The sequence below is a fragment of the Solea senegalensis genome, linkage group LG17 (genome assembly GCF_019176455.1).
Source record: "Solea senegalensis isolate Sse05_10M linkage group LG17, IFAPA_SoseM_1, whole genome shotgun sequence".
NCBI lineage: Eukaryota > Metazoa > Chordata > Actinopteri > Pleuronectiformes > Soleidae > Solea > Solea senegalensis.
The window spans coordinates 9,909,803-9,920,526 of NC_058037.1; the positions used below are offsets into that span (position 1 = coordinate 9,909,803).

A 10,724-nucleotide genomic window follows, 5' to 3' on the forward strand; every position below is an offset into this window, starting at 1 on the left:
GTATAAGTTTGGATATAAAAAGGCACAGGTCAGTGATAACACCAATCTCAGGGGGAGCTTATTCCAGAGTCTGGGGGGCAGAAACAGAAACGGCTCAGTTGGGATCACTGAACACGTTGATTCACCCAGTGTGACCTCTAGCTGCTCCCAACAGAGAAAACCCCACAGATGTCTGTTTTGTTTTAAAGCAAACAGGTTGTATTTTGAGTTATTGGTCATTTATTTCCCCAACATTACAACTTAGACAGTTAAATCCAGTGTGTGTTTACTCATTTTTTACCTCTTTTTCTGCTTTTACTGACTTTCATCATGGTGATTAAAGCCTGGTCCTAATGAGATCACATTGAGGTTGATGTGAATTGTGGTTAGGTTAAGGTTAGGCATTAAATGGTTATGGTTAAGGTTGGGGATATGGTTCAGATTTGGCTGTAAATAATGATCAATATTGGTCAAAGCAGAGTCCTAATAAGAATATATGTGCAAACCTTTGTGTGTGTGTGTGAGAGAGAGAGTGAGAACAACAGAGCGAGAGAGGAAGGGAGAGAGAGAGAGAGAGAGAGAGAGAGAGAGAGAAGCAGGGGGAGGGGGGAGAGCTATTAGTACACGGGGAAAGACCGGAGACACTCACATGCAACTTGTCTTTTCAGAGTGGATGATGCTGTGAAAACGGATGTGATGAGCCACAGTGGTCACTAACAACTTCTGATTACGAGGAAGAACTAATATAAAGGATATCACAACATGCAGGGACGCGTAAATTACGTAAATCTTTGATTCTTTGCGCGTAAAATGTGGATACACTGATACATTACGGGATAGTTTAATGATTTAAATTCTTGAGATCAGTTTCAGTTTCATAAACTGCTACTTAAAGTCCTAAAACAACCAGATGTAGGCGACTGTTGTTTTCGCTGCCGCTCCCTGATTCAGCACCGGCTGATGGACAGCTCTCCGGCTCAGTGCGCGGAAACAATCGATGGCACGACGCTCGCGCTCATCCAGAGCGCACGGAGCTGAAAGTGAGCAGATGTGACACGTCCGTCCAAATTGGGCTTCGAGTGGAAGACGCCAAAGTTCCGTCTCTGTTCACAGATATAAAAACATCTTAGCGCGGCAGCGGCAGGTGAAGTTGTTCGGACATGCCTCCCGGCTGCGAAGATGACAGATTTTGCGCCCACGTCACGCTGTCATCAAGGTAACGCTTTTGACGGCAGGCGGAAGCAGCTCCGTGCTCTCCAGGGGAAGTTGTACTCTCCCTCTGTCCTCCACCAGCACCGGAGTCCAACATGGGACACAACCACCTGTTCTCCGTGGGCATGGCTGTGGTGTGGTCACTGCTGCTCTCTCAGTCAGGTGAGTTCTTTTTAAACATTACGCGTCACATTAAAGAGTTCATCGACATGGTGACAACATGAACGGCAGCTAAAATGTCACATTTAAACTGAGATTCAAAATGAACATGGTACTATATTAAAGTGTCAATGACTGTGTGTGTATACAATGAGACACTGCAATGTAAACAGACTATTCTGATTGTCTTGACGTGAATGAAGGATGAGACATAATCAGGTTGAATAAGTATTCTGATTTAGCACATTATGTCTTAATCTGATTTCACAGCGGTTAATTTTATGTAGACCATTAGCAACTCCATTTGTGTGAATAATGATTTATTCAGAATAAGAAGATAAGTAATCAAATAATTGGTTTCCATGTTGAAAGTTTCTACAGATGATGAACTCATGATGACGATAAACCTGTGGACATAAATGCTGCTGCTCCTGCTTTCAATCTTTACACAACTCACGGAGCTCTTGCGTCTTCTCATTTTGACACAATGTTCCACCATCAATAATCTACTCCCCATTTAAGGAAGACCTCGATGTCACTCTCACACCCACATTAGAGATAGAATCCTTTGTCCTTGACCACGTTCAGAAATAGTCTGAGCGACGCAGAAGCAGACGGAGAAAAATTAAAAGTCCTCAGGGATCAAACTGAGGATGTATTCATGTTCAATTGTCATATTTAGATTTTTTAAAACGGTCAGAATGTGGAGTAAGGTTTCAGGATTTAACCCCAGAGTCATGTCCTCACTTTTTATGTTAGGAAAAGCCCATTGTTTTATTTAGAAGACATGTTTTAGTAAACATAGTTATGGAAGAACTGTGTCAAGAGTTTGGGCAGCTCTATATGCAAGCGGATTCAGATTTGTGCACAAACCACTTCTCTCTCTCTCCCTCAGTGTTGTGAGATAACTGTTTGTCCTCTCCCTCAATACTACAGCAGTTCCTTGTGGTACCTTCATCTTTTCCCAATATACATCTCATAACTGCACCGACATTTCAGTTTTCCCTCTGGAGTCCTGCAGTTTTGGTCAACTCACAGGAAATTGTTGCTTTTTTTTCCTTCTTCTTCTTCTTACTGAACTTTTTTTTACTGTAAGTATTTGACAGCCCAATTCCGCCAACGGCGCCTCTGGCCTGAGAACCTGCTGACTCGATCATCCAAACTGGTCAGTGTTTTATATGCGCTCGCCAAGGGGCCTGGCTGCAGTCCAACATCGACGGCCCGGTGTGTGCCGCATGTTTGGAGCTGTCATCTCAAGTCTTTGCTGGCTGAAAGCTTTGATCTATGGCCCCCACAAGCCTTTTCCAGCCCCACATCTGCTTCTTCCCACATACACACGGGCAGATGCGCGTGTGCCATCCTGACTGAGAGAGCAGATAAGGAGTCTCTGGTGAATGTTTCGTTTACCAGAATTCAATTAGTTTGTGATTGCAGGAGGTTGAGCCCAAACAAACCTTGGGCAAATGAACAGGATTCACACAGTTACCATGTTTAATATCGGGTTTTTAATTTACCAACAACCCATAAAATCTCAGCCTCAGCATATGCTTCATTTAAAAAAAACGTAATTGGAAGAAGTTAGCACCTGCATATTGGACCGTGTCTTTCTACAGCCCCTGAAGTCATGCAGTTAGCATGGGCGATAAATCATTTTGAATGGATTTGCATGTCCAGTTAACTGTTGCACAGCATCCTCCACTGGACTGACCCTACATTTATGGGTTGCAAGAACTTGTCAATACTGGTGTCAGGACAACAACTCACCCATGTGGACAGGTAATAATGTGGCCTTGGCTAAGTAACCATGGCAGCTGCTGCTATAGATGCAGGTGGCCCAAGGTCTTATTTTAGGAGCCTAGATGGCAGCACACTTCATTGGGCTGCATTATATACCCTTGCAATGCCAAACGGAGCTTTGCAGGGAGAGGGTTATTAACAGCATGTTTTGTTTTTGTATTTGAGCTTTAGGTTTGGTGTGATGCTTCTACATTTCTATAAAGACAGAACTTCTTCCAGGTTTTCTTTTTGTATACTAAGCTACTAAGTAACATGATCACATCAGTGTGTGTAATCGATTATTATTATTTGACGAATCAACTATTAATCCCTTACTAAATTAACCGTCAACTATTTTGTTAGTCGATTAATTGGAGTGTTTAAAACAGGTTTCTCTGATTTTTCAGCTTCTTAAGTGTGAATATTTCTTTGCTCCATACAACAACAAAATCATTAACACTGAATCATTTTGGTTTGTGGACAAAACAAGACATATGAGACAATCACCTTTTGCAGGGTTTGGAAACACCAATCAACATTTTTCATAATTGTCTGACATATTACAGACCAAACAAGTTCCCAAATAACGGTTTATGGCTGCCATATCATTACCATCATGTATCAGCTGATCAGTTAGTGCAGTACACAGCCAACATTACATCATTTTATATATAGTCTGACAGCCAAAGAGCACTTCTACGTAATACTATATGTCTCCAGTGGTCACATCTCTTTGGGAAAAGGAATATAGTTTTGATAAATTCAGCTTCTGTTGAGATGTCGTACATGCATGACGACACAAACACACCCTTCGTTCTCCCCTTAAAAACTCTCCGGTAATTGTTTTATGCATCGGTTGTCACAGAGTGACTGGCAGCTCAGCAGTAAACACCCTCTACCAGTGAGAAATTAGCTCACCTCCAAGTAACGATGTGTGTAATTGACTCCGACGACGCTGATGAGTGTGGAAGCTGCTGTGATCCCCAAGAGACGGGAGTCCTGTCCGTGTCCATGCTGCTCATTGTCTGGAGAGAAACAATACTCGGCCTGAGTTTCTGCACAAATCTGTCTCAGCAGCTTGTACAGAATCAATTTGGAAAACACCACAACAATGACACTTAAGGGATAAAGAGAGAGGTAACCGTTGAATTTGTGTGACTACTGAGGGAGGAAGGATTTTTCCCCAGGTTTCCCCAGGGTAGACAAAAAAGTAGATAAGACATTACCAAGAAAAGTCTTAGTTGTTTTGGGTATAGGCTTGAGTGCAGGAACACAGGATGTTTGTTATATTCAGCCTCATTTCCAGAGGTTGCAATATCATGTCAGTCTGATTTACTACTGTTTGTTAAGTGAAGATTAGAGGAGAGAGATCATGGATATGATCCCTGTGTGCTGTGCCGCTCCCTTAGTCCCATCTTCTTCCACTGAACCATCTTTTACCATTAACTGTAGCATTACAACAAATCCAATTTAAACTAACATCTGCTACTTTCATTTTAAGAGATTAATATAGTATATTTAAATTCATAATAAACATCATATTGTATTTCCAAGAGAGCTTGTTTAATAATGGATTGTTGGTTATAACAGCATATTAAATCTTATTTTTTAAAAAGATGGTGGAAGTTAGTAGAATCTGAAATTTAATTTCACTGAACTGAATAAATGTCACCATAAATTACATTAATCAACACCGTTCCTGTCTTAACTTTCAATTTTAAAAAAAGAGGTACAACTGTTTAATTATCATAAATAATGTGTCCACAGTACATTGTCAAGAGAGGACACACTCGTATGCTGAGGACAAGCTCTTCAAGACGCTGTTTGCTGGTTACAACAAGTGGTCGAGACCTGTGCCAAACATCACCGACGTGGTCATCGTCAAGTTCGGACTGTCCATAGCTCAGCTCATTGACGTGGTGAGTCTTTGATGATATTAACACACTTAATATTTAAATTTCGTCTTGCACTGATAAATATTTTTACACAAGTTGTGCTTAAAACTGTCTTAACTACAGAATAATTGATGCTTTTTAAAGTTTATCTAACCCTAAAACTGTGAGCATAATGCACTGCCACTATAGAAAACACATGCAAATCACGAGGATTAGACATGCTTGTACAATTTATAATATAATACATATATACTGAGTATTTTCACTTCATGTGTTTCATTAAAACATTTTCCTAATTTGCTTGTGTCTCTTATATTTGCAGTTGTTATTAGTGAAAATATGTATTGTTACATATTTATTTGGTTCACAACAAAAAAAAGTATTTCAAGTATCTCACTCATGGTTAATTCCATAACCTTAAAGGAATTATTCCCAGTTCTCTAAACACGAGTATCGCCTTACTTATGTATACTAGGAATAATTCCTTCACATAAAGTTCGCTGCCATCTGAGTTTACTAGCGTGGCTGTTATGCTTCCACTCTCCCTCCCTCGGTCGTGATGTAAAATGCACAGAAACAGAAACAAAACATTGCTATGTTAAAAAAAACACTTTGTGTGAACTCATCTTGTTTGATGAGAAGTAGAAGTTGTAGAAGTTAAACACTACAACTTTAAGTGGAAAAATGTAACTAGAACTATAATTAGTATAATAATTGCTATTAGTAATACTCACTAATAACTGTCCTTGTATATATACACATTTTTTGTGAGGGATGACTTCATATTGTGCATTAGATCACTAGAGAAACCTCTCACATGTATTACTGTATATACTCTATTGTGCGCATATGACTGACAGACTTAACTCAATCTCTGTGTCTCTGTCCCTCTCTGTGTCTCTGTCTGTTAGGATGAGAAGAACCAGATGATGACAACCAACGTGTGGCTGAAACAGGTTTGAAAAAATAATTTAATCATGTGCACGTCAACTAAATACAGAACAACTGCCCCCTTGAATAAAACAGTCTCTGTTGTCTTTTCTCACAGGAGTGGAATGACTACAAGCTTCGCTGGAGACCATCTGACTATGACAACGTGACGTCCATAAGAGTGCCGTCAGAGCTTATCTGGGTACCAGACATCGTCCTCTATAACAAGTGAGTGAGATGAGAGCAATATTAGCACTACAACTAATGACTATACGGTTCTTATCCTTCAATGTGCAGAGTCTGTTGATGACTTACAGAAAATATTAGACAGTGGTCATCAGTCTTTTGTCATAGAAAACAACAAAATCAACTCATTCTTATATCCGAGAATCAAATGACTGATTGATTTGATTTGTTTGATTTAAAAAAATGTGCTATTTTTTGTAATTGATGAATGAACTAACGTTTGGTTTGATTCTATATAACCAGGTAAAGGAACCTTTGACTGTATTATACTGAAAAATGTGATCACACAGTGATTAACTGCTTCTGATTAAATGATAAATGCTGGGAGAATGGCACCATCTAGTGGCTTTTAAAATAATACACCTTCAAATCTTGATCTATAATTGTTTTTTTTTTAAATTACAAAAAATATACACGTTAAAAATGAAGCCAGCATACAGCACATGCAGTGCTGAAGTGTGAAATCTACTCTAATGTGAAATTTAATCCAAATTAACTACAGTCCTCCTTAAATTTACCTCATGGGGATTAAATCAAGATGGTTGAGGATGGAGTTCTGCTCCACTGAGTCTGTGCAATCACAGTCTGTACGTGGAAATAAAAAAGGTGACTCAGACAGATGAAATGATAAGGACTCGTCATTAAATCCTCAGCTGAAGCCATTATCACATTAAAGCAATGAATGGAGGGGGATATTACAGCAGAAGATTATTTGTGGGGGAAATCATAACATATTTTAATTGCATGGATTCTTTGTTTTCACATATATTTATATGTCACTCTGTGCTCCATCATCACTAAAATGTTGATCCTATACTATTCCAGTGCCGATGGTGAGTTTGCGGTGACCCACATGACAAAAGCTCACTTATTCTACACGGGTAAAATTCGCTGGGTGCCACCAGCCATTTACAAGAGCTCCTGCAGCATCGACGTCACCTTCTTCCCCTTCGATCAACAGAACTGTAAAATGAAGTTTGGCTCTTGGACATATGACAAAGCCAAGATTGATCTGGAGAGGATAGAAAACACCGTGGATCTCAACAACTACTGGGAAAGCGGCGAATGGGCCATCATCAATGCCGTGGGAACATACAATACAAAGAAATATGACTGCTGTCATGAGATCTACCCAGACATCACCTACTACTTCATCATCCGAAGGCTGCCCTTGTTTTACACCATCAACCTCATCATCCCCTGTCTGCTCATCTCTTGCCTCACTGTCTTGGTTTTCTATCTGCCTTCAGACTGTGGCGAGAAGATCACCCTCTGCATCTCAGTGCTGCTGTCCCTCACTGTCTTCCTTCTCCTCATCACGGAGATCATACCATCCACATCCCTTGTCATCCCTCTTATTGGCGAGTACCTGCTCTTCACCATGATTTTCGTCACCCTGTCCATTGTCATCACCGTCTTTGTGCTCAACGTGCACCACCGCTCACCCAGTACTCACAAGATGCCCCGCTGGGTCCACTCCGTGTTCCTGGACCTGATCCCACGCTGGCTGTTCATGAGAAGGCCTGCTCCAGATGGCCGGCGATGCAGACTGCTGCTGCTTCAGCGGGAGGCAGCTGCAGAGCAGCGGCAGTGTCGGATAGCCGGGCACAAACCTGGCAACTGCCTCAGCACCTCTGCTAACTGGTTAAGAGAAGGGACCACTTCAGAGGACTCTGAGAGAAGCTGTTATGAGGATTTAGAGCTGGGGACCCTGACATCGTATTTCTCTTTCCGTTCTCCCTCACCCAGACCTCCAGGGTCAAGTCCTCCACCACAACAGAAAACATCACAGAACAGCCAGAACAGACAGGAAGCAGTCGGAGGGACAAATAGACAGTTACCTGGAGCTCGAGTCAATCCCACTCAGAGGCCAACAAAAGTAGAAAATGCTGTATCAGACTCAGCGTTCCTGCTTTCACCAAGTGTTGTCCGTGCATTAGAAGGGGTGCACTACATTGCAGACCACCTGAGGGCAGAGGATGCTGACTTCAGTGTGAGTATCAATAACAACACTGCTGATATTATCACTGCTGACTTGCAAAGCTACACACTGTACACTTTCCTCATAGTTTTACTGTATGAACACATAAGGAGTAAGCTGTACTGTAAACCACACAGCACAGACTGTCAAGATTACACAGTAAAGGAGCCAATTGCAGGATTAACTAAAACTAAACACAAAATAAATCCAAAACAGGAGGAGATGGTTTAAATAAAATACAGACAGAAAATGTGAAAACACCTTCAAACACAAGCAGCTGAAACATAGGGAGCAGAAAACATGAGAACAGAGAAAAAATATACTAAGGAGGCAGAGATAATTGAACACAGGTGAATCAAATCAGGGCTAGCCAGACAATCACAGGAGACGAAAAGAAGACAAACACACTTGGTAAAACTAGACAAGGTACACACACTTGGAAAGAAAACAAACAAAATTCAACAAACACTACAGTAAAAAGTACCAAAAGTAAATATACACACAATTTGTACCAGTATATGAACTTAGTACTTAAACAACACACAGGATAAATATTTATACTGATGCATAATAATAAAATGAGGGATTACCAGATGTTATACCTGCAATTGTATCTGCTTTCTCATGATACACAGGTGAAGGAGGACTGGAAGTATGTCGCCATGGTGATTGACCGCATCTTCCTGTGGATGTTCATTATTGTCTGTCTGCTTGGGACCATCGGCCTCTTCCTGCCCCCTTGGCTAGCCGGCATGATCTAGCCCTTGAGAGAAAGTACTACAGATGAATGTAACACCCTACAGCCCAGTTTATGGCCTCATACACCACCAAACCAGAATAAAGAAATAAAAAAGGACTGTTTTTATGGACCCTTCTCACAAGTGTGACACATTTTAAATCCCTGTATGTTCTTGGCAATGTTAGGATACCTCACACTCAGACTGTCAGCTTCTCAGGCTCAGATTAGCGTCAATTTGTACTGGTCTGAACTGCACTTAGCCTCAGGTGCAATCCCTGCAATTCACCTGTTTGACGAGAATGCCAACATTAGCACACGTTAATATGCTTATATGGGTGGCAAGCTCTTGCTAGGACACAGGATTTAGCATGTCAATGTTTGTTTTCGTCATCTATTTAGCATGTTGTTAAGCTAAAAAAAAGAAAAGGGAAGCTAACTAGCTAAATAGTATGACTCTACAGTAGTTTGAGGGACAGCAATTTGAAAGTCAGCCACAAACACATTCAATTATTCTTACTGAAGCACTGAAGCTAGTTGGAACAGGAAGCTAACGCTCAGCTAAATATGCCTCCAAATGTGTCCCAATTCAAATGTTGACTCCTTACCTGCATAACTAGCACCTGGATAATGTAGAAGTTGTTGAAGTATTCGAAGAAAACTTAATAAATTAACAAATTCTTCTGTTTTACTGTTTTTTTTAAAGATAAAAACAAAACAAGCTCTGTAATTTCTGCTTCTTAAATGTGAACATGGACCTGTGTTTTCCCCCTGTGAGAGGTAACTGGGGTCTAGTTTTGTTCTTTGGTTTCATGGCCCTTTCATTTTGACAAAATACAGAAGGAAAAGCACAAGTGTATTAAATGGAAGATGGAGGAGATGGCTGAGGTCCATGTTGCTTCCTCATTTTGAGGGTGCACTCTGGCTCACTGCAACATTGTCCTGACTAGCATGAAGTGAACACAGCCACAGTTAATGTTATCAGTAAGGACACCTGTGCTACTCCTGGGGAAAACATGTGCGACTGCAGTAGTGATGCTGACAGCATTTATTCTCTACTTTGCTTTTTATTCAGCGGCTGTCAGCCTGGAACTGAGACGGATGTAATGGACATTTATTATGTTGGTCGTAATGCTTGACGAGTACATGTGGGTACATTAAAATTGAATTCTGAGCTATGGAAAGTTTGAAGAGTCATAAATCACAGTCAAGTGTGAATTACCTGAGAAAATTCTTTGATTTTGACTATGTAATTCAACCAAAACAGCCTGGTTTGTCCAAGAAACTGTATATTTACTGGACTTATTTCTTTGTTTTTAGGTATGTTGCAACAATTAACATTATTTTTTTTGTTGTATATGGAATAAACCCCATGATGAAAACGATTGAAAACCATGTCCTACCATTAATTGAGTGGTGTAAATGAAATTTGCTGCCGTTGTCACACTTTTACATGATGATATCCATAACTGGCGCTTCAGATTATTTATATAAATTGTCAGTAATTCATTCATAAAAGAACCAGTCTTCTAATGTTATCTTCTATGGTGTCAATAAATGTATGTGTATGTGTAGAAAGCACAATAAAAAGCTGAACATGTACAAAATCACACATGCCAATTCTAAACTAACACTTGACAGGTTCAGCGCTGGGTGATGTGATAATTATTGTTAATAAATGCCATAATTGTATCCCACTGATCTGTTGTTAATCTCTACAATCTGCCCAGCAGAGTCAAATGAGTCACATTTCACATTTCACAATATCATGTGAAACCTTTAGATTTAAATACTCAGTAGTGACAGGTAT

At 40.3% G+C, this 10,724-nt stretch overlaps 1 protein-coding gene across 1 annotated transcript; it reads left to right on the top strand.

The window, feature by feature from the left end:
• The first annotated feature begins 643 nt into the window (after nt 1-643).
• chrna2b (cholinergic receptor, nicotinic, alpha 2b (neuronal)) lies at nt 644-10,606 on the top strand. The gene is made up of 6 exons (XM_044049085.1): nt 644-1,353; nt 4,894-5,045; nt 5,933-5,977; nt 6,070-6,179; nt 7,023-8,190; nt 8,814-10,606. Exons 1-6 carry the CDS (start codon nt 1,287-1,289, stop codon nt 8,937-8,939), a joined length of 1,668 nt encoding a protein of 555 aa, XP_043905020.1. The 5' UTR covers nt 644-1,286; the 3' UTR covers nt 8,940-10,606.
• Nucleotides 10,607-10,724: the final 118 nt, after the last annotated feature.

Excerpts from the sequence above, each read along its gene's own strand:
- chrna2b (XM_044049085.1), top strand. The coding sequence starts at position 1,287 with ATGGGACACAACCACCTGTTCTCCGTGGGCATGGCTGTGGTGTGGTCA. Across the intron at positions 5,046-5,932 it reads TAGCTCAGCTCATTGACGTG|GATGAGAAGAACCAGATGAT; the intron begins GTGAGTCTTTGA and ends TCTGTCTGTTAG. Across the intron at positions 6,180-7,022 it reads GACATCGTCCTCTATAACAA|TGCCGATGGTGAGTTTGCGG; the intron begins GTGAGTGAGATG and ends ATACTATTCCAG.